Here is a 25,277-nt window from a genome sequence, read left to right as displayed (position 1 = left end):
ATAGGCAATCTAGTAGCAAACGGCTATGATAATGGCGAATGCCCAAATGGGATGAGATGCTTCTAACTTATAAAATTTTCGAGAGAGAAACCAAGAGAAAATATATGGATTGGTTGATGGATGGCTAGGGTTGAATGAGGATTAGAGTTTGGGCAAAATGTCATAGTTATATGACAAGTGTCACATGAGGTGATAAGGGATAGGTTTAGGATGTTGTAATGTCTTGTTCTAGACCATTTCTTACTTTTGCTTTTAAACAAGAACTCTAGCTCGAAATGATAGTTGCCTTATATTTATACATATGGATTGATCTAAAATTAAAAATAATGAATTCTATTATAATATTCAGATTTTTAAGTTATGACATAATTCTAAAATTATATTTCATCTTGATTTTCTGATATGATTCTCCTTCCAATTGTCAGGTATTCCATTGCCCCTAATGTCTACCCAAGTTAGGGGCTTTCTTCCTCCAACTTGCCATGATGAATTAAGGAGTTTCATTCTTAAATCTCTCAATTTTCCTTGGTGGTGTTCCATACTGTTTGGCTGTAATATTGATTTGCAATAAGTCATATATTCATTCATTACATTGAGGCATCTTCGTACTTGGACTTCCTTAAATGTATTATTTACCCAAGACTAGCCACTCTTTGAATACCTCTTAATATTTCTTAAAACTAAACTTTAATTGTAATTTTTCTTTACTCTTTCTAAACTCCTCTTTAATGAAATTGCACCATGTTAGCTTGTTCACGGGCTTTTAGAAATCGCTCTTCTAAGTTGGAAGGATTGAAGACATTCATTGCTGGCTAAACATTAACAAAATTCCACTTTAAGAACTTGTTGACCATCACTTGTTGCCCAATATTGCTCATCCTCAAGGAATCACAAACTAGGATGCTACTTTGAGTTACTAAGATCCCAAATCAACTTGTAACTTTGTATTTCCTAGACATTGATCATCCTCTATTGTGATGCTCTGTTGCAATAAAGAATTGAAAATTTTGTACTAAGTGATGCTGCTCTCATTGTTTCAATTAAGTTTGACTCTGTACTACAATGATGTCTGCGGAGAATAGTTAGTATACTTCCTCAGCCAGACTGCCAATATAGTTCTTTAAGTCCTAAAGTTGATACCATCCTCTAAAGTATGAGGACAATTTGTTGTCCAATACACTTTTGGTTCATGTATTTGTATTTCCTAGTAACTCTTAACAACAAAACCAAGAATTTGAATTTGGTAGTGTCCTTAGTTTAAGTCTTTTCTCATCCTGTGAGAGAAAAAACAAAAATACATTTTGCAATAGCATAGTTTGAAACTAATTAAGGAGACATAAATCCAAATCTCAATTTCCCTTTTGGCATCAGCTACATCCGCAAGGAACCACTTTCTTTGGCCCGACCTTTGCACAATTTCATGGATATTTGAAATTTCTTTGAGGCAAAGTAAGAAAATGAGCTTCCATACATTAAGATGAGAATTAGAAGCATGATACACATCTATGACCTTAAATGCAATTTTTAATTATGAAATGATTTCATATCATTTTGCTAACTCTCGATATTCTCACATTCTGTTACTAGTCCAGACAGATTTTTTCTAGAAATATCCCAAAATTCTTCTTTCCTTTCATTTGGAAACTTGTGTTCCATGGGGTGGAACTCTTAACAAGAAAACCAAGAATTTGAATTTGGTAGTGTCCTTAGTTTAAGTCTTTTCTCATCCTGTGAGAGAAAAAACAAAAATGCATTTTGCAATAGCATAGTTTGAAACTAATTAAGGAGACATAAATCCAAATCTCAATTTCCCTTTTGGCATCAGCTACATCTGCAAGGAACCACTTTCTTTGGCCCGACCTTTGCACAATTTCATGGATATTTGAAATTTCTTTGAGGCAAAGTAAGAAAATGAGCTTCCATACATTAAGATGAGAATTAGAAGCATGATACACATCTATGACCTTAAATGCAATTTTTAATTATGAAATGATTTCATATCATTTTGCTAACTCTCGATATTCTCACATTCTGTTACTAGTCCAGACAGATTTTTTCTAGAAATATCCCAAAATTCTTCTTTCCTTTCATTTGGAAACTTGTGTTCCATGGGGTGGAACTCTTAACAAGAAAACCAAGAATTTGAATTTGGTAGTGTCCTTAGTTTAAGTCTTTTCTCATCCTGTGAGAGAAAAAACAAAAATGCATTTTGCAATAGCATAGTTTGAAACTAATTAAGGAGACATAAATCCAAATCTCAATTTCCCTTTTGGCATCAGCTACATCTGCAAGGAACCACTTTCTTTGGCCCGACCTTTGCACAATTTCATGGATATTTGAAATTTCTTTGAGGCAAAGTAAGAAAATGAGCTTCCATACATTAAGATGAGAATTAGAAGCATGATACACATCTATGACCTTAAATGCAATTTTTAATTATGAAATGATTTCATATCATTTTGCTAACTCTCGATATTCTCACATTCTGTTACTAGTCCAGACAGATTTTTTCTAGAAATATCCCAAAATTCTTCTTTCCTTTCATTTGGAAACTTGTGTTCCATGGGGTGGCTATCATAGAAGAAGTCATTGCTTGTTCTCATAATCTTCTTTGTTGTATTCTCCAATTCCAAATATTGATCTTCAAAATGATTACCAGGAGTTTCAAGAGTAGAACCATCCTTTTCACCAAGTAAAATATGGACAAACTCAAACGGAGATTTGTCTATTGGGCAGTCCCCATTTTCAGATATATTGAATTGTATCCCCATTATTTGATTAAAGAAATAAATTTCTAGTTTTAACAAGGGGCTTCTTAAGTTAATTCAATTTACATATTCAAACCACTTTAATTTAATGTTTCCTCTCACTTGGGGCTGACTAGGAATTCAAATCTTGGAGGGTAAATCAAGCAATTATAAAAGGGATGGCTTGGAAAAGAGAAAGGCATGGATGTTTTTACTTCTTGTTTCATTTCTAGGTTTGGAGATAAGGTTTCACTTCTAGTTCAGTTTCTTTTACACCACCCTAGTCTGCCACACTATCAATTTCATGGAGTCTGCTGAAGGAGACAAAATTGCAGGATTATTTCTTTGACTTGCCAAAGGTCACCGATTCAAGATCATCAGGGATTGTTCAAAGATAGTTCAATAGAGCTTGGAAATCTGAGTTTATAGATTAAACTATATTGGATCGAATAAAGAATCAGCGCCTAACAGAACTTGCCTTAGTTGTGCAATGGAATTGACAAAGTCTCTGAGAAGCGGTTGACTCTTGTGGATTACCATGTGGTACTCAGAACATAGTGCGATTGCATCATAATACTTGTGGAGAACCCTTGTTCTTTATCCTCTGCACAAGATTTCTATCGCATGGCTATTGGATCAGATATATCTGTCTTTGGGATCTTGAGCAGCAAACTGGTAATTGACGAAGATCTCGTAAGGTCAACTATGGTGACTTGTATGAGTCATTGACATTTATCATTGTAATGATGCTAAGTATCATATGTTATTATCTCCATCGTTGAAGCACATATTCATTGCTGTTCCTGAACATCAATATAAATTATCCTTGATGCTGCTAACCAGACCAAGTGTTAGAAGTGTTCAATTGGACTGAAAGTGATAACAGTTTCACAGGAGCATCAATAGAGAATAGCGTTTTCAGTGTTTGAGAATACCCATTCGGTGATTAGAAGGATCAGGTAGCATTGAATTTGAATTGCTTGGGCAACCCTCCAATATTGATAGTGCTGGAAAAGCTGGTCTTTAAGCCGGTCAAACTCTTCTGTGTCAAAGTCATAATGAACAGTACCAATCACTATATCAAATGAATAAGCTGTGGACAACCTTATTCTCCATATCAGACCGTAGCTAGCCTCATTGTTAGCAAACAAGAAAAGATAACTTTAACCATTGAACTTCTGTGGACCTGAAAACATGATCTAGTGCAACATTTATAGATCACAGATATTAACTCCAAAACCACAAGCCACCAACTTCTTATGTGGAGCAATGCAGAGCATTCTCCCATAAAGACTTTTGATACTCTTTCCTGTGCATTCCAGCTTCGCATACTTGTCACCTCACTTACCATCACCAAACATTTGAATAGAACATCCAATTTCAAACCTCTATTAGGATTCAAATACTCTTTCTTGCATATTTTAGTTTTTTCATACATGAGGCACCACAACTCTCCATCAAGTGACATCAATGCAGACATTAAATACATTGTTAGTAATCCCCTACCCCCCCATTTGTTATTGATGATAAAACCAACAAAAAATACAATTAGTATTTCTCTCCATTAGAAACTTTCAAAGTATTGTATTTCTCTCCCCTTTTGACATCAAAGAAAAAGGGCAGCACAACTCTTTTTTCAAAATCTTCTAACTGCAACTCAAAATAATTCGCCCTTTTCCAAGTAGAACTCTAACAGCTACAGCACTCCCCCTGTCAAGGAGAATATTAGGATTAACGAGACAAAAATAACTATTACATGCAAATATAACCATTATCAAAAAATAATAAAACACACAAAAGAGAATACAAGACACAACGATTTATCGTGGTTCAACCAATCCCTAGGCTACGTCCACCAACAACAAGTCCAATTTACCTATTACCTAGTGATTACAATCTGCAATCCCTTACAACTCAATACCCCCACAAGAAGCTACTCGATCATACATCATGAAATCCCTAACCCTAAGCCATTTTATACAAGCTTTTTCTCGCTTACAAATTTAGGGATAGAATAAGTCGTTCAATAGAAAAATAGCAGCTAGTGCCTTTTAGAATAATAAAGTCTGTTGAGCTTTTGGGGGTGCTACCCTCGAAAACCACTGCTGGGTTATTGCCTCTTGACCCCATCCTATCTTGCGAAAGAGAGCGCAGGTGTTGCCCCTTGACCCCTCTTGGGGGCGCTGCCCCCAAATCCCCATAGAATAATCTTGGGGGAAACCATGCCGAATGAAGTAGGGAGAAATTAACCTTTGAGTCTGATTAGGCTCCACATAACAACAAAGAATCCATCTCAACAACAATTTTCCTGCAATTAGGAATTGGCAACCTTCATTGCTCACTCAGAGAGCAGCAACCTCATCAATGTAGGAAACAAAAGATAGAAATACAGTCTCCTCCTGGAAAGATGCACCACTCTTATGCATCTAGTTTGAAGGAAGGGAAATAACTTGTAACTTTTGCTAGAGATACTCAAAAGCATCCTTTGATAGTGCTGTAATGAAAATGTCTTCTATCTGATCCTAATAGGACGTCCTCCTTTGTAATTTTCTCCCTCAAGAAGTGATATGGGATGTAGGTGTGTTTAGTACTTGAATCCATAACCAGATTCTTTAAAATATTAATATCACTTGTTTTATTACACAATCTACTTGTTTTGTCATTTGCACATCTGGCCTAGTCAGCATCAGTAAAAGTTTTCAAAGTTAAATCATTATCCCTTTTCTACCATAATCCAAAATCTACAATTCCTTTCAAATACTTGAATATTCTTTGTACTTCCTTCTCATGAGATTGGGTAGGATTAAATTGATTTTATGCAACCAAACAGATTGCATGCATAATATTTGATCTTGATGCAGTGAAATACAATAATCCACCTATCATAGATCTATAGAACTTCTAATAAACTTATACAGATTCATCATTTCTTCTTAAATGACAACTAGTAGCCATGAGAGTCCCAATTGGTTTATAGTTCTCCATTCCAAACTTCTTTTGCATCTCCCTATTAGGAATAGAGGTCTTTGTTGGCACTTGAATGTATTGCTTTGGTGTTGTATTGATGACTAGTTTTGTCATTGATGACAACACATGTTTATGTGATCCTAACTGACACAGATTATGTACATCATAGGATGATTATTAGCAGAACAAAGTTGGTTTATGATATGATAAGTTATGCAAGCCTAGATTTGTGTAGAAGAATGTGTATAGACATCATATCTATATTTGTCGAGTCTTATGTTCAGTTCTGGATGAGTTACAGTTTGTTTGGTGATGACTGGTACTAGACTAGTGTATAGAGATTAATGCAAGAGACAGTTGATCGCATTTTTGCTTTATTTTATTGGCAAGCTAGAATTAGTGTTAGCGAGCTTGGGATATGATAGAAGACTTGTTCGTGCACCTATGTTCGAGAGTGAGAAGCATTTGGGCTATTTTGGAAAGGTCATTGTTGTGTAACGTGCAGTGTATTTTATTGGCAGCTGACAATATTGAGGAAACATATAGTTTATCATTGTAAAGTGTAATATCTTTGTTGTAATGTGTGGAAACTTTAATTTAATATTTGTAATGATGCTTTGAAGGCGTGTATGCCTTAGGATGGACCTATGCAATTTATAGTAAATTGGGGAAGCCTTAACAAGCCAACCTATTTAATTATTTTTAAGGGGTATAAAGGAAAGATGTTTTCCTTGGTTGAGATGTATCATGTATATAATATATGTTCAGTTAATGCAAACTTCCATGCTGGATGATTAGAGAAGAGAAGAGGTAGTGTTGGATGATTGAGACGAGCTTCAAAGGAACTATTTTGACAAGTAGGTTGTAGACCAGTCAATTCATGTTTTGGATATGTTATCTTGAAGGTTTATTCCTCACACTTGTTGGAGCATTTGGGAAGTGGGTTTATTTCTTTCCTATCAGTATTTAACAGGGTTGGTACCTTCTAATAAGGGTTCAAAGTCTCCTAACAAGGACTGTTATACTAAATGCATTGTATTTGACTCCTAACAGGGTCATGTCCTTTCACAAAATACTTATATATTAGTACACTGTCTTGTGAGTATGATCCCCACTAGGGTTTTCTCTCTGATCAAGGGTCTCCCTAGTCAAAAAATCACTTCGTTATGGTGTATGGTTTCTTATTGTTGTGCATTGTTTTATTTGTTGAATTTCAAATTTATATGTTTGGTTTTAGTTACATTTGGTTATAGCTGATCCACCCCCTTCCCTTCCTCTAAGTTCTGTGTGAACTTTGCTTCTTAACAATTGGTATCAGAGCATCAGGTCCTCTTTGAGAAGGAAGAGCAGTTTGAGATCTATGGCTTACAGGAAGGAGAGTCCTAAGTTTGATGGTGACAACAATGACATATGTAAGAACAAGATGCAGACACATTTGGTCTGCATGTGGATTGACTTCCTTCAAGCACAGATGAAGAGGAAAAAATATTCCAATGTAACATGATTGCAAAGGATACACCTATCAATGCACCATCTAGATCAGATGTCATTAAGGTAAAGGAACTTGACTTAGTATGTGATATTTGGGTTAAATTAGAACATTTATATGAAGGATATGAATATACAAATAAAGCGAAGTTGCAGAATTGGAAAACTAAGCTAGAAAATGCTAGAATGCAAGAAGATGAATCTTTCAGAGCATATGTATAGAAGATTACTAAGACTACTACATGAATAAAAAGTTTAGGAAGAACCATATCAATAGATGAAGTTTGTCAGAAGATTCTCAAATCCTTAAAACTAGCTTATGAGAACAAGGTAAATGCAATTGAAAAATTATTCCTCTTATTAAAGATTTCAATAGAGAAACATTGATTGGTGAATTACAAGCTTTTGAAACTGGAAAATTGAAAGATGCATTCCCTAGACTTGAGACTTCTTTTAAAGCTAGTGCACATAGAGATAAGAGAGTACTAACGTAAAGTGCAAGTGCTAGTGGAAGTCTTGGAGATTATGCAAGTGATTGGGAAGATGTTTAAGAAGAAGAAATATAGATAGATGAATTTGTATCTTTAATAGCAATAAGAGATCTTAAAAGTAAGTATATATTCAAAAACAAGACACCTTTTGTTTGTTGGCATTATAAGAATATGGACCACTTTTTTTCTAGATGTCCTATAAGAGAATCTAAGGTAGAACCTAGAGCCGACAAATCAAAGATTCCTAAAGAATGCTTGTATGGCAATGATGAATAAATTGAAGTAAAAGCAATCAATTTTCTAGATAGTGACAATGAAGATGAAATTGAATTTGTTGCTATTAAGTAAGAAAGTCTTGTTAAAGAAGAACAAGCGCTTATTTCACATGTTGAGAAACAAAGATTAAATTGGATTATAGATAGTTGATCTTTACATCACATGACAAGTGACAAAGATAAGTTATTGAATTTAAGAACTATAATGGAGTTGTTGTTAGAGTTGGTAACAATGCACCTTGTCCTATAAAGGGAAAAGTTTCTATTACTCTTGATAGTAAGACTAACCCTGAAGAAATATATTTTGTTGGTGGACTGAAACATAACTTGTTGAGTGTTGGACAACTTGTTGATAAGGGTTATCATTTGCAATTTTCTGATAAGAAATGTTCAATTAATGATAAGCATGAGGAGGAGATTGCCAAAGGAAAAAGGACTAGAGGTAATGTATTTCAGTTGAATCCCATTGAGATTAATTGTCTTGTTGCAAAAGTTGATGACGGTTATGGTAAGAAGATTTTGTCATATAAATTTTGATAATAAAGTGAAGGTGAGTAGTTCTAATGCAGTTAGAGATCTACCTATGATTGTGAAAACTACTAACATGACGAGTAAGGAATGTGTAATGGCTAAATAGGAAAGGACTACATTTCCAAGAAAAACATTTACTATGTTAGAAAAGTTGGAGATTTCTCATATAGATTTATGTGGACCTACAAAGAAGAGAACATTCTATGGTGAATGGCAGACTTCATTACCTAAGACACCACAACAGAATGGTTTAGCAAAGGGAAGAAATGGAATAGCGAGTGAAGCAGCAAGAGCAATGTTACTTGACGGTAAGGTATCACATGTACATTGGAGATAAACAATTAATACTATACAGTATACATGAATAGAGTTTAGATCAAGCAAGGAATAGGCAAAACACCCTATGAGCTTTCGTTTGGTCATACACCTATTGTTAAGCATTTTAGAATGTTTGAAAGAAAATGTTATATCAAAAGAGAAGATGAGATAGGGAAATTCGATCCGAGAATTGATGAAGGCATATTCCTTGGATATTCAACTAAACTAAGGCTTATAGATGCTACAATTTAAGACAAAAGAAAGGTGTTGAAAGTGCAAATGTCAAAATTTATGAGAGATTTTAGGTGTAGGAACTTTTTTTGAGTATAATTCTAATGATGATTCAAATCAGGCTAGTGCAAGTCAAAGACCAATACAAAATCAAAACAAAAAATGAGAGTTATTCTTTGTAATTGATGATGGAATTCAGGTACAAATTGAAGAACCTAGAGAAGAATAGAGAACACCCAAATATGTTGCTAGAAAGCATCCTAATGATCAGATTATTGGTGATGCAAGAAGAGTATTGACAAGAGAAAAGGTAAGAGATGAAATTTGTTTGATTTCTTAGTTTGAACCTAAGAGTATTGATGAAGCATGTAAAGATGAATCTTGGATAAAGGCTATGAAAGAAGAACTTGAGCAGATTGAAAAGAATAATACATGCGAATTAGTCTCTAGGCCTAATGACAAAAATATTATAGGAACAAAATGAATAAGGAAAAGTTGTAAGGAACAAAGCAAGACTAGTTTGTAAAGGATATTCACAACAAGAAGGTATAGACTTTAAAAAAACCTTTGCTCCAGTAGAAAGATTAGAGGCTGCAAGATTTTTTTGGATTATGCATCAAACAAAAATTTCAAAGTGTATTAGATGGCTATTAAGTCAACTTTTTTGAATGGCCAACTTGAGGAAGAAGTATACATTGAACAACTTTATGGATTTCCATTGTTAGAAGAAAAAGACACGGTATGCAAACTAAAGAAGGCACTGTATGGATTAAAGCAAGCACCTAGAGCTTGGTATGCAAGGTTGGATAAATACTTGTTAAGTTTGAGATTTAAGAAAGGTAATGCAGATAGTAATTTGTATTTGAGAGTAAATTTTGATGGTTTATTGATTATTGAAGTATTTGTGTATGATATTAGTTTTGGAGGAAATGATGAGGTAAGCAATAAGTTTTCTAACGAGATACAAAGTGAATTTGAAATGTCTATGATTGGTGATCTGAAATACTTTTTGGGATTGTAAATAACACAAACAAAAGATGATATCTTTATATCTCAAACAAAGTATTTTAAGGAGTTGCTGATAAGATTTGGCATGGACAATTGCAAACTAGTTGGAACACCTATGGTTACAGTATGCAAATTGACTAATAATGATAATTCACCTAGTACATAAGTTGCTGGTTTGGATTTCAGTTAGAGATTTGGGTTCAAAATTCATTCTATTTTTTTTGGGGTTGGGTTCTGATTCGTTTTGGGTTCGTCCATATAAATATATATATATATGTGTGTGTGTGTGTGTGTGTATAAGTTCCTATCAATGTTTCAGTTCTTAAACAATAATGTCAACATTAATAATCAGCCATGATTGATCAAATATCATAAAAAACCATCAAGTAAATTGTCATCATTCTGCTATTGCAAATTAGAAGCACAAAAAGTAATGCTATAGGCCCATTTAAGGTCAAGGTTGGATTTTTGCCACTTTGCAAGCTTCACAAATTAACTATCATACTGAATGATTCAAAGAAAGCCACTTTGGATCATACTAAATGAAGCCAAGAAAGCAGGTTTTCGATCCAGAATTATCAATGATATAGATCTCTTTAGATTTTGTGCAATCCATAGTTTTCTATACATGTTAGGCTATATTTATGAATTATGGTATTACATACATTCCATATTAGATGTGCGACACTTTTATACATCTCGATTCCTCTTCTCAAGTAGTATTGAATTCAAATTAAATATGATTAGTAATTTGAGTCTATTTTGGCTAGCAAACTTTTTGAAAAAGTAAACAAAATGGTGTATTTCGACCAAATTTTCTAAATTCTATTTGAGTTTCTATGCTAGAAACTGAAGTTGCCCAAAAGTTGTTTGAATTCTGCCAGGTTTCCTCTTAGAGAATCCCAACAAAATTTGGTCTCTGCAATAAACTTTTGATAGAATCTAACAAGGAACATAATTTTGAGAGAATCGAACCAAGAATTCCTAGGTCCAGGAGAGAATGTAGTAACTTAACATAGTACTATGCAAACTACATATATATCAATGGTTGGTGGTTTACAATATTTGACTCATACAAGTCCATATAGTTCTAGTGTAGTTGGAATTGTAGCAAGATATCAACTAAATGCTAAGGAGACACACATTGCAAAAGTAAAAAAGATTTTCAGATATTTGAAGGGAACATTGGAATTTGGCTTATGGTATTATAGAACTAATGAATTTACATTGTAAGCATATATTGATGTTGATTGGACAAGAAATGTAGATGACATGAAAAACACAAGTGGAGGGGCATTTTTCCTTGGAGGAAGCTTAGTATCTTGGTTAAGTAAGAAGCAAAATTTTATTTCGCAGTCTATAGTAGAAGCAAAATATGCAGCAACAACAAATAACTATAATCATATAATGTGGATGAAAGATGCTAAAGGATATTGGTATTACATTTTCTTAACTTTCTATTATGCATTGTGACATGGAAGTAAAATTAATATGTCTAATAATCCAGTTTTACATTCTAAGACTAAGCATATTGCAATAAGGTATCATTTTTTGAGAGAGAAAGTTATTGAGAAGGAAATTAGATTGAAGTATGTGAGTACAAAAGAACAGATAGCAGATATATTCACTAACCATTGGCTAAAGACACCTTTGAGTATCTTAGAGGTATGCTTAGGGTAATGGCCCCACCTAGTGTAAAGTAATTGATGCCGATTTGCATCAGTCCAGTATATTTAGAGCATATTTACTCATTTGGACATGATGTTTTATACTCCTCCTTAGGGGGAGTGGTCGCATTGAGCAGAGCTAATTCTAGAGCTCTTATGTAATGTTTTGGCATAAAAAATGTTTGTTGACACTTGACATATTTTGGGTTGCGAATTGGCTTGATCCAATGTAGGTACTTTGATGAAGATCACCATCAAAGGGGGAGAATTTCAAAAGGTCAGTCAATATTTGGCATATTGACACCTTTTCCAATGATGTCAAAGAGGGAGAGATATTAGAAAACCAAGTAAGGTGAAAGGAAGAGTAGTTAATTAGGATCGTATTAGAGTTGAGAAACCTATATATCTTGAGGATATTCAGAAAATCGTATTTAGTTGTCAACAAGATAAAGGTTACTTTTTGGATTGATGGTTTTTGAACATATGTTGCCACCAATGCCAAAGGGGGAGATTGTTAGGAATAGAGATCTTTCTTGGCACTTGAATGTACTGCTTTTTTGTTGTATTGATAACTAGTTTTTTCGTCAATGGCAACATATGTTTATGTGATCATGACAAACACGGATTCTATTATTCATAGGATGATTATTAGCACAAAAAAGTTGGTATATGACAACTTATGCGAGTTCAAATTTGTGTAGAAGAATGGGTATAGACATCATTATGTTCAGTGAGTCTTAAGTTTTGGATGAGTTACAGTTTGTTTGGTGAAGACAGGTAGTTGATCAATGTACATAGATTAATGACAAAGATAGTTGATCATATTTTTGCTATATTTTGTTAGCAAGATGGAATTAATCTTAGTAAGCTTGGGATAGGAAGACTTGTTCGTGCACCTATGTTCAAAAGTCAGAAACATTTGGTCTATTTTGGAAAAGTCATTGTTGTGTAACATACAGTGTATTTTATTGGTAGCCAACAATATTGAGGAAGCCTATAGTTTATCATTGTAAATTGTAATAACTTTGTTGTAACATGTCGGAGCTTTATTGTAATATTTGTAATGATGCTTATAAAGGCATTTATGCCTTAGCATGGACCTATGTAATTAATTGTACATTGGGGAAGCCTTAACAAGCCAACTTGATTAATTATTTGTAAGGGGTATAAAGGAAGATGTTTTCCTTGGTTGAGATGTATCATGTATATCATGTATATGATCATTTGATGCAAAATTTTATGCTGGATGATCAAACTAGAGAAAAGGTAGTGCTGGATGATTGAGGTGAGCTTCAAAGGAACTGTTTTGGCAAGTAAGTTGAAGATCAATTAGTTCATTGTTTTGGATATGTTATCTTGAAGGTTTATTCTTCATTCTTGCTAGAGCATTTAGGTAGTGGGTCTATTTGTTTCCTATGTAATGTCCCCATTTTAGCAGTTGACCAAGTGTGTGTGCGTTAGCCTTGTTCTACATGGTCCCGAGGGCTAACGAAGGGTTTAATGGGATCCTGGAGTGTTTTGGCCTAGTCATTTCCAGTTTGGGCCAAAACGAAGTTGATTTACTCATTCAGGCATACTTACTATTTTTAGTAAGTCGGCAAGACACAGTGCAGGTCAATTTTGGTGATTGGATTTGATACTCCTCGGTGAGAGCTTTCCGATGAGCTATCACTCGCATTATTTGGAGTTCGATTGCTAATACATTTTAATGCTTGAAGTTTTATTAAATTAACGTCTAATTTAATTGTAAAATATTAAAGTGTTACTTTAATATTTATTTTATGGGGATGTGTACCCAAGGGAGACATAAGGGGTATTTTAATATATGTTTTATATATTACACATCTTTTATCCCACATTGCCCATATGAGTTGAGCGGACCCTTGGAAATAGAATAAAAGGAAGCGTTTGTGGCTTCATTAGAGAGGTTGAATATGAGAAGAAATTGGTGTGTGAGTTGCAGCTCTGTTCTTGGCATTTGAGGACGTTTATCCTCTCTTGTAACATTCTAGACGTCATTACCTTGGGGTTTGGCCTTTGAAATTCTTTGTTATTGGCTTCATTATTAGGCAGTTTAGTTGCATTTCCAGTTACAGGCAGATTTGGTATTTTGCTCATATCTTCTTCACTACTTGTCCGACGCTTATGCCGCTTTGAGGGAATGATATTACGAAAGTAGTGGACTGATTGAAGGACAAAGTACTGTAGCAGCACTATTCATGCAGCACTGTAGCAGCAAGTTCGAAAGCATGGGTTGGAATATTATGTCAATAATGTTGAAGTAATTAGTGAGTTGATAAATTTGCCATGTATTTGGTTTTATGAATTTTGAAAATAACATTTTATTGGCAGCAGTTCATTTCCACTTTGCATATTATTGTAGTTTCTTTCTTGTTTATGTTGTATGATACCAATTCCATGTACAAAACACAACAAACAAATAAACGTTTGATTTCCGGAGTTATAAGGGGTTTAAAACATTAAACGGAAAAATAAGAGGTTGAATGCAAACTGTTTGACATAATTCCTTTCAGCAATTTGGTTCAGTTTTTTGGGACATTCAGGGGTGCCCATTACAATGGTATCAGAGCTATAAGTCCTGCCATTCTGTGGAGGTCTTATAGGGAATTTGGAACAGCCGGATAGAGGGAAAAGTGTTTGACGAAATGTCAAAACATTAAAATCAGAAATAAATAAATAAAAACACAGGCTAAGCATTTATGTTTGAGCATGCGACAGGGGCCTTATAATTTTCGTGATACCAGAGCAAGACAAAATAGGATTTCAGACTTGCAAAGCAAACAGTCTAGTACATCCGTGCAGGTGGACATTTAATCCAGCCATACAGACACAGAGGAAAAATTCTTTGATCAGGACAACAATATGGGTGATCGAGATGACAGGAATACAGGATTAGGCGGAGGCGGGAATGCCGGTCCAGATCAGGGGGAGGTAATGCTCAGACAGTTATTGGATACATTAGAGCAGGGGCAGCGTATGCAACAGGAGCAGAATAGGTGAATGGACATGATGTTGCAGCTCATGGCTAGACAGATGGGTGTCAATATTAATCCAGGTGATGCCAACAACAGAAACAATAACAATGAGGGAAACAATAACAATGGGGGAAACAATAACCATGGAGGCCAAGGCAACAACAATGGTCCTGAGAATAACATTAATGGTAATAATGGACACGGCAACAATGGGAATGAGGCTGATAACTTTAGACATGTTGCACGCCCAGCGCGGACTGTGAGCTTGAGACCTCTTCTACCCACTTTCCCACCTAGAGATCTGGTTCAACTAGTAAACGAATCGCAGATTACTGAGTTACAGGATCAGTTCAGGAGGGACTGGGAGGCTAGTGGACCGGAGTTTTAGGCGGATATTTCCCTTAGAGATTATATGGACTTGAGGATGAGACACATGCCTAGAGCAGGAGGGAGGAATCAAAACTTTGAGCTGAGAAAGAAAGTTGGAAAACTTTCTTTACCTTATTATGATGCTTCAGGGAAGATGACTGCACGAGCTTGGGTGCAGAAGGTAGATACATACTTGCAGCTAAATCCTATGCCTGAGGAGGAGGCTATCAAGTATGCGGCTATGCACTTGGATGGCGTTGCACATGAATGGTGGCATCATGGCATGGTGACTTTGGGGCATAATCAGATTACATCCTATGAGGAATTCACCGAAACATTGATTGAGAGATTTGACACTAGGGATCCCGAGTTACATTTCAAGGAGCTAGCACAGTTAAAACAGTCAGGTTTTGTGGATGCTTACATTGCCGAGTTTCAGCGCTTGTTTGTACTTGTTACTGATATCTCTCCTAGGAGATTGGTGGTGTTATTTTGTGATGGTCCTGCTGATCCATTACGAGGTTGGGTGAAGGGACATGATCCACTCACCTTAGCTGAAGCAACTAAAAAGGCACGAGATTTAGCCCCTTCGGTATACAAAGGAAAAAACCATTCAACAGATTCTTCCTACCGCAAGGACAAAGACAAAAAACCGTTTCAGAAAGAGTATAGCAAACCCAAAGAAGGATCAAAAGTACTAGACAATGAAATCTTGAATGAACTTCGAAAGAAGAAGCTGTGCTTCCATTGTAGAGAGCCTTGGGACTTATCTCATAAATGTTCTCTCAAGGCTAAGGCAAATCCAATGGAGTATTTTTCAGCAGAAGAGTCAGAGTCAGAGGGAGAGGATCAACACTCCGATTTAGATGAGGGTAACACTATAGAGGAGAGCATCATTCCTAAGGATGATAGATCGTTGGCACGCTTGACAGGGGCCCAAAAGGCAATCACATTTAAGATCAGGGGTACTATCCAGGGGCAGAAAGTGATATCTCTTATTGACACTGGGGCTACACATAACTTCATAGATGCATAGTTGTTAGCCAGGAGAGGGTTACAGATAGAGGAGCATGATGGGTTTAGAGTCATGGTGGCTAACGGTGATAAATTATTATGCACTCGAAAGATATCTAATCTTCGCATCAGGTTTGGAGATGGCTACGAGTTGGAGGATGAGTTCTATGTTGTGGACATGGGAGATTATGATGTCATCCTCGGCATGACATGGATGGCTTCACTAGTTGAGTTCACACTCAACCTAGCGAAATTGGAGATGAGATTCCAGCATGAGGGCAGAACTGTGGTACTTAGAGGACTTTCAGATGGAGGTTGCAGAGTAGTGTTCTTGAGGAGAATGCAGAGACTTTTTCGTCATGATGACATAGAGTGGGCGGCAGAGTGCTACATTATGCCAACTTCACCAGAGCCACAAGAAAAGAGTCATCCACCAGATATCCAGAAGATACTTGATAGACACGCTAAAGTATTTAGCGATATTCCTCATGGGGTTCCTCCTGACAGAGGGATGGAACATGTTATTGAGCTCGAGGAGGGAGCCAAACCAGTTATGATTACTCCCTATCGTCATCCTAAGAAACACAAGGATGAGATAGAGAAGGCGATTAAGGATTTGTTGGAGATGGGGCATATCAGGCCTAGTAAGAGCCCCTTTGCTTCAACAGTAGTATTGGTAAAGAAGAAGGATGGGACGATGCACATGTGCATCGATTACAGGGCATTGAATAAGAAAACAATTTAAAACAGGTATCCCATTCCTAGGATTGATGAGCTGATTGATGAGTTGCATGGGGCATGCTTCTTCACCAAAATTGATTTGCAATCCGGATACCATCAGATCAGGATGAGAGCAAAGGACATTGAGAAAATAGCCTTCCGATGTCACTATGGCCACTTTGAGTTCATGGTTATGCCATTTGGTCTAACCAATGCACCCGCTACATTTCAGAGTTGTATGAACCAGGTATTCAGGAAGCAGCTGAGGAGATTTGTCTTGATCTTCTTTGATGACATCTTGGTCTTCAGTAAGACCTGGGAGGAGCACTTACATTATCTGGAGGAGGTGTTATCTATTCTGGAGAGAGAGTCATTGTATGCCAAGGAATCTAAATGTGAGTTTGGCATGACTGAGCTCCTTTACCTTGGGCATATCATTAGTGCAGATGGCGTTCAGGTTGATCCCGAAAAGATTAGAGCTATTGTAGAGTGGCCTACTCCCACAAACCTTACACAGCTTAAGGGATTCTTTGGTTTATGTGATTTTTATAGGAGGTTTGTTAAGAGATTCTCACAGATTGCTACACCCTTGACAGATTTTATCAGGAAAGGAGCCTTCGTGTGGATAGGGGCAACACAGAGGTGTTTTGAGCATTTCAAGCAGGTAATGTCTTCATGTCCAGTTCTAGCTCTACCGCATTTCACGAAGCCTTTTGAGCTTCATTGTGATGCATCAGGTGATGGGATTGGAGCAGTATTGATGCAGGAGAAGCATCCCATTGCATTCGAGAGTAGGAAGCTCCGAGGAGTTGAAAAGAGTTATTTTGTCTATGACTAGGAGATGTTGGCCATAATGCATGCATTGGCCAAATTTCGATCATATTTGGTAGGTGGACGTTTTGTGATCAAGACTGATCACAATAGTATTAAATACTTCATGAGCCAGCATGATCTTAATGACCGGCAAAAAAAATGGGTGACTAAATTGCAGGCTTATGACTTTGACATAGAGTTTGTCAAAGGTAAGAAAAATGTGGTGGCTGATGCCTTATCTCGGAGACCTCACTTATGTGCTCTGGCAGAGATTTTAGGAGATTGGAGAGATCGGATTATAACAGAGTATGTCGGAGATGCTTGGGCTTCTGGATTGATTTCAGGTACCATACAGGATGATCGCTATGAGGTGATAGATGGATTATCAGAGTTCAGGACAGGGTTTATTTGATTCCGTCATCACATTTGAGAGAGGCGATACTGAAGGCATTTCATGATGCACCCACAGCTGGACATCCGGGGGTCTTCAAGACCTACAGGCAGATCCGAGATCGGTTTTCATGGAAAGGGCTCAAGGATGATGTTCAGAGGTATGTCAGGGAGTGTGTGGTTTGTCAACAGAATAAGGGAGAGCACACATTTCCTGCAGGTTTATTACAGCCCTTGCCCATTCCTGATAGGAAATGGGAAAGTATTTCGATGGACTTCATCACTAGTTTACTACGAGTGCAGGGAAGGGATTGTGTCTATGTGGTGGTGGACCGCTTGACGAAGTTTGCTCACTTCTTTGCTATTCCATCCACTTACACAGTAGCACAAGTAGCAGATCTTTTCTTTAGAGAGATATTCAGGTTACATGGGCTACCCAAATTCATTGTCAGCGACTAGGATAGTAAGTTTATGAGTGTTTTTTTGGCAAGAGTTGTTTAGGTTGTGTGGTACAGATCTTACACCTAGCACTAGTTATCATTCGCAAACAGATGGGAAAACAGAGATTGTAAATAGATGGGTGGAAGGATATTTGAGGAACTATGTAACTGAACAACAAAAGGCTTGGATCAGATGGTTGCATATGGGAGAGTATTGTTATAACACCACTTATCATATGTCCATCAAGATGACTCCTTTCATGGCACTCTATGGTTATGAAGCACCTAGCTTCATGGATTTAGTTTTGGGGGACAGTAGAGTGCCCAAAGCCAAAAACTTATTGCAGGATAGTCAGGACATCCTGAAAGTGCTCAAAGAGAATATACAATAGGCCCAGAATCAACAGAAATTGTATGTTGATCAGCACCGAATAGAGCGTAGCTTCGAGGTAGGGGATATGGTTTACTTGAGGCTACAACCATATAGACAGTCATCGCTCAAGAAGAGCGGAGCTGAAAAGTTGAAACCTAGATTTTATGGTCCCTACAGGGTGATTCGCAAAGTGGGAAAAGTCGCCTATGAGCTTGAGCTTCCAGAGGGCAATCGAGTGCACAATGTGTTTCATGTGTCTAGGCTTAAGAAAGCCATTGGTCAGAGTGTAGTGCCTTCTGCAGATTTACCCCCTTTGGATGAGGAGGGGAAGCTCGTGTTAGTACCCGAGGCTATTCTGGACACCAGAGAGAGGAAGCTTAGAAATAGGATAGTGAAGGAGTATTTGGTCAGATGGAAAGACCTGCCGGAGGAAGATTCTACATGGGAGAGTGAGCAGGTTATTCAGCAGGCTGGACTGAGATTGCTTGAGGACAAGCAATTTCAAGGGGGGGCAGACTGTAATGTCCCCATTTTAGCAGTTGACCAAGTGTGTGTGCGTTAGCCTTGTTCTACATGGTCCTGAGGGCTAACGAAGGGTTTAATGGGATCCTAGAGTGTTTTGGCCTAGTCATTTCCAGTTTGGGCCAAAACGAAGTTGATTTACTCATTCAGGCATACTTACTATTTTTAGTAAGTCGGCAGGACATAGTGCAGGTCAATTTTGGTGATTGGATTTGATACTCCTCGGTGAGAGCTTTTCGATGAGCTATCACTCGCATTATTTGGAGTCCGATTGCTAATACATTTTAATTCTTGAAGTTTTATTAAAGTAACGTCTAATTTAATTGTAAAATATTAAAGTGTTACTTTTATATTTATTTAATGGGGATGTGTACCCAAGGGAGACATAAGGGGTATTTTAATATATGTTTTATATATTACACATCTTTTGTCCCACATTGCCCATATGAGTTGAGTGGACCCTTGGAAATAGAATAAAAGGAAGCGTTTGTGGCTTCATTAGAGAGGTTGAATATGAGAAGAAATTGGTGTGTGAGTTGCAGCTCTGTTCTTGGCATTTGAGGACGTTTATCCTCTCTTGTAACATTCTAGACGTCATTCCCTTGGGGTTTGGCCTTTGGAATTCTTTGTTATCGGCTTCATTATCAGGCAATTTAGTTGCATTTCCAGCTACAGGCAGATTTGGTATTTTGCTCATATCTTCTTCACTACTTGTTCGATGCTTATGCCGCTTTGAGTGAATGATATTACGAAAGTAGTAGATTGATTGAAGGACAAAGTACTGTAGCAGCACTATTCATGCGGCACTGTAGCAACAAGTTCGAAAGCATGGGCTGGAGTATTATGTCAATAATGCTGAAGTAATTAGTGAGTTGATAAATCTGCCATGTATTTGGTTTTATGAATTCTGAAAATAACATTTTATTGGCAGCAGTTCATTTCCACTTTGCATATTATTGTAGTTTCTTTCTTGTTTATGTTGTATGATACCAATTCCATGCACAAAACACAACAAACAAATAAATGTTTGATTTCCGGAGTTATAAGGGGTTTAAAACATTAAACGGAGAAATAAGAGGTTGAATGCAAACTGTTTGACATAATTCCTTTCAGCAATTTGGTTCAGTTTTTTGGGACATTTAGGGGTGCCCATTACATCCTATCAACCTTTTAGCAGGGTAGGAACCTTCTAAATAGGGTTCAAAGTCTTCTAATAGGGATCTATTTTATAATAGAGATTGTTGTACTAAATGCATTGTATTTGACTCCTAATAGGCTCGTTCCTTTTACAAGGAACTTATACATTAGTACACTATCTTGTGGGTACCATGCCCAACGGGTTTTTCTTCATGACCAAGGTTTCACTAGTCAACAAATCATTATGTTATGGTGTATGGTTTCTTATTGTTGTGCATCATTGTTTTATTTGTTGGAGTTGATATTTATAAGTTTGGTTTTAATTGCATTTGGTTACAATTGATTCACCCTTCCGTCTCAGTTGTGTGTGGACTTTACTTCTTAACACGCCCTTTTGTACTAGGTTAGAGAAAAGAAAATACCAACTTTCATTTGAGTAACTTAAGACCAAAAAAGAGAGACAATTCAGCAATCATAGATGTCTCAAATTCCTTTACATTTCCTCAACAAACTTCTTGCAAATATCATCACCACCAAATATAACGTCATCAACATATATGACTACTAAAAACAATTTATCACCTTCAACTTTAAAATAGAGATTACTATCTTTGGCAACCTTTCCTAAAATTCTCTTGTAGAAAAAACTTGGCCAACCTTGAACACCAAGCATAGGAGCTAGCTTGAGTTATAAAATGCTTTCTTAAACCTTCAAACGATATCTAGAGCATTTGACAAGTGAAAGGCATTTGGTCTCTCAATGCATACTTCACTTTTTCAAGTCTTGATTAAGAAAGGTAGATTTAACATCCATTTGATATACTTTAAAATTGTAATATGTAGCAAGAGGAATAATCATTCTTATTGCTTCCATCCTAGAGACCAATGAAAATTTATCCTCAAACTCAATACCCTTAACTTGTGTATAACCTTTGCATACCAATCTTGCTTTGTTCTTTTTGACTTTACCATCTTCATTTAGTTTGTTCAAGAACATGATCCACTTGATTCTAATCACATTCTTGTCCGCTAGGCTAGGCAGCAATTCCCATGCTTGATTCTTCTGTATCTTTTCCAACTCTCATTCAGAGCTCTCATCTAGCTGTCATTTTCTTGCTTTTGCACAAGTCTTCAGTTCCACCTTAGACATAAAGCAGTACTTTTTTTGTTCACTGATCTTGCAAAGACTCTTTTTATCGGAACACCTTTGTCTTTGTCTCCAACGATTTGATATTTAGATTGATATCCCTGCACATACTTTTTCATGGTCTTTAGTACTTGTTCAAGTTACTCTGCTTTATCTAATCCTTCTTTCACTTTTAAAGCATTCTTTTCCTCTATATGAGTAGAAGGAACATCTTAAACTTCATTTTAGGCTCTAGATATTCCTGATTCCATTCCTCACTTGGACATTTGTGCATTCCACAATCTTCTTCAGCCTCATAGTATCGGTATGTCTTGCTCTTTGTAGATTATCCCAAGAATATTTGTTCATCTGATCTTGCATCAAGATTTCCTAGATTTTTTTTATTTCACCTGATGTAGCATTTGCTTCCAAAGATTGTGAATGACTTGACAGAATGTACCTTACCAAACCACAACTCATAAGGTATCTTAGTATAATTCAATCATTTGTACCCAGTTAAGAAGATAAATAACAGTGTGATTCCATTTTGATGTGGAATCTTAAGAGTAGATAATTGTCTTCCAATTCCATGTTCCTCACAATCTATTAAACTCATTACATATAAACTAACCACCTCTATTAGACCTTAAATAATTGATCTTAACATCTATTCAGTGAAACTCGAGGTGGCGCACCTGGCCTAAAACCTAGAAGTACCTGGTGTGGCGACGTCCTCAGGATAGGTACTTGGAGGACACAAGTACCCTCTTTGCCGCTCAAGTGTCGACATGCTGCAACTACACCCACCGCCACACTGCTTGGGTGATTGGGAATGTTGAGGGTACTTGGGTGCTTCATCCCCTCTGTTAAGAGGAACACACTTACCTCTAAGAGAGTGGAGAAGCTAGTTGTTGTACATAGTGTCTTACGCATTGTAGGTCACAAGACAAACATGTACAAAGAGAGCAAATCAACACGATGAGATGTAGAGCCAAAGGATCCATTTCAAATTGATGAGGATGAGATTGCAGCTGAAATAGATGTAGGGTTGGTTGGTGTTCCTTCGACAATTTTTTTGCGTGAGTCTAATAGTTCTAGTGATGAGGTCTTTGACATGATTTTGTACTCATTGTGATATCAATCATGAATCATATCACACTTTATGCTACTCATTGTAATCATCTTAATGATATAATTTATATTTGATAGAACTAATATAAATCATATTGGCTGATAATTTGGATTGGTATTTGAATTTTTCTTTTTGAAAGTTACTAATGGGTATGTTACCATGTTGAATGTGCAATAGTTCTGGTTCGTGTTGCAATTTTGCTATTGTACTGGTATTTCTATTTGGGATATTATAGTGAAATATCATTTCAGAACTAGCATTTCATGTTCTATATGTATAGTATGCAACCAAAACCCCCACCCCCTCAACACCCCCCCCAACCCCCCCATTCCCGAATTGAGGCCCTTTTATTCCCCCATCTTGGTGTCCCGTTGTCGTGACGTACCCCCACTCCAGTGTTACACTGCATTTATCTGATTTTCATCCAAATTTTTAGATGTCTTAAATCTATCAAAAGGTTTAGATTTTTCTTTTAAGAGTGCCATCCATGGCGTCTAGAATAATCATCAAATAGATTTTTCTTTTAAGAGTGCCATCCATGGCGTCTAGAATAATCATCAAAAAGTAACATAAAATACCTTTCACCATTTAGCTCTGTTGTCTTTGCGAATGTGAAAATGATATATACATATTAGCTTCAAAGGTCTTAGTGGTCAAATAATACTGGCTCTTAAACGTGTTCCTAATCTGCATTCCCAATTGACATTCTTTGCATACAGTATTAGTAGGCTTATAGTTTTGGGCAGATCTCTCATGGCCTTAGAATAATTGATCTTCATTATATTTTGAAAGTTAAACCTGCCCTGCCCCTTTTACCTTCTGCAACCAATCTTCTGGAACATTGTCTGATCACATGGCTACCACTAGCCTTCAAGCTTGCTTTTTTAGTTGTTTCTCCCTCCTGACCAGTTAACTTTCTTATTAATAAAATCTATTAATTTTATAAAAATCAACACATCAAGTTCACCGTTGAACACCACTTCAAGATCTTTTCCTACCATCCTCATTGTGCTCATTCTCTACTCGAACAATTATAAAACATTGATGAAAAGCTATGTTCACTTAACTCTTAGATCCTTGATTGTAACTGTGAGGTGGGATGCTCCTGTACCTTGCCTATCATTGCTGCTATTATGGCAGGTTACTTTTCACTTCGTTTTCTCTTTCTGCAGATTTAAACTTGGCAGCCCAGGTTTTAACTATTAAGAGTTATGGACAAGACTAAAGTAATCCACAACAAATAAAGATGATACATATGCGTCTCTGAAACTTACCAAGCTATTATTAGCTACGACAGTGAATTAATTTGGGGCTTCGTTGCATTTACATAAATTGGTCTTAATTGCCAAGGCACAATAATCTTGTTGTAAGCGCATAAGTTAAGAATATGCTGACGATACTTATAATTCCAATTGTATGCGCTTCAACTTAGAATCTAGGACAACACGCAAACTGTTTGCCATTTGTGTTTGGTCATATTCTGATATGTCTCTGCAGGTTTATGGATACAGGATGTCATTATGGGCAGAACATCTTGGAACTATTGAAGATTGCTTTCTTCATCCAGAGAGTGTAGAGTGTGTCAAGCGGGTTAATTCTTTAGCAGAACAATATTGGAATCAATTTGTAGCTGAGGAAGTGACAGATATGAAAGGCCATCTCTTGAAGTACCCTGTACAAGTCGATGCAAATGGCAAGGTTGGAGCATTGCCCGGACACGAAGTTTTTCCTGACGTTGGAGGCAAAGTTTTGGGGGCACCCGCCTCTCTTCCTTGTAATTTAACAACTTGATTTAAATTGTTTATTTTGTAGCATATACTCAGATTTAGTTTAGAATACAGAACTGATGGATTGGAGGAAAAATAAAGTTCATAGTTTTGCTGTGGAGAAAATATATTCCCATAGACGGACGCAGCCACGCTAGTTTTAAGATAGTTGAGCCACCCACAGGTCTCTGCCACAAACCAATTAAAATCTATAGCTTTTGTAATTTAGTCTCGTGGACACTATTATTAAGATTTTCTATTCTTTGGCCCACTAAAGTCGAACAGAAGACTGATAATTTTGGGAGATTTCTCTATATTTTTGTCTTGATTTGAAAGCTGTAATTATAAATTGAATAATATAAATTTAAACATTTAGCTAAGCATTCTGAATCCTATGTGGCAATTTCAATTCTCTCAATTTTTTTACAATTTTTTAAAATTATGTTTTAAGGTGAGCACATCAAATATAATGTCATATCATTATGAATAATTAAAATTAAAATTTATATACTAACTATTTTGTTATTGGTGCACTAAAATAAGATTACATTAAAAAAAAAAAATTATTATCTAGTATAACTAATTACACAAGTTATTCTCATGTCCTAAAATAACTTTAAACTTAATGGTTATGTGCCATATATTGGCATATCCATCCACCTAAGTACATTATAATATTAAAATTCATTGTACAAAGTTTAATCTTGAAAAGAGATTAAGATTTAATAAAGCTTTAGCGTTAGGAGGTCATGTGTT

At 36.4% G+C, this 25,277-nt stretch overlaps 1 protein-coding gene across 6 annotated transcripts in view; it reads left to right on the top strand.

Annotated features, from left to right (window-relative positions):
* The window catches only part of LOC149575653 (phospholipase D delta-like), a 184,943-nt gene extending 160,042 nt beyond the window's left edge, over window positions 1-24,901 (top strand). For all 6 annotated transcript variants that reach the window (XM_089815410.1, XM_089815416.1, XM_089815412.1 and 3 more), the window contains one exon: window positions 24,253-24,901. In XM_089815410.1, the coding sequence (XP_089671536.1) occupies window positions 24,253-24,546 (294 nt within the window). In that variant the 3' untranslated portion in view covers window positions 24,547-24,901. The remainder of the gene's footprint in view (window positions 1-24,252) is intronic.
* The last annotated feature ends 376 nt before the right edge of the window (window positions 24,902-25,277 follow it).

The sequence above is a fragment of the Cupressus sempervirens genome, chromosome 2, assembly GCF_028749045.1.
Source record: "Cupressus sempervirens isolate cs-2001-9-10 chromosome 2, ASM2874904v1, whole genome shotgun sequence".
Classification (NCBI taxonomy): Eukaryota; Viridiplantae; Streptophyta; class Pinopsida; order Cupressales; family Cupressaceae; genus Cupressus; species Cupressus sempervirens.
This window is presented reverse-complemented; position numbering and strand designations above follow the sequence as displayed.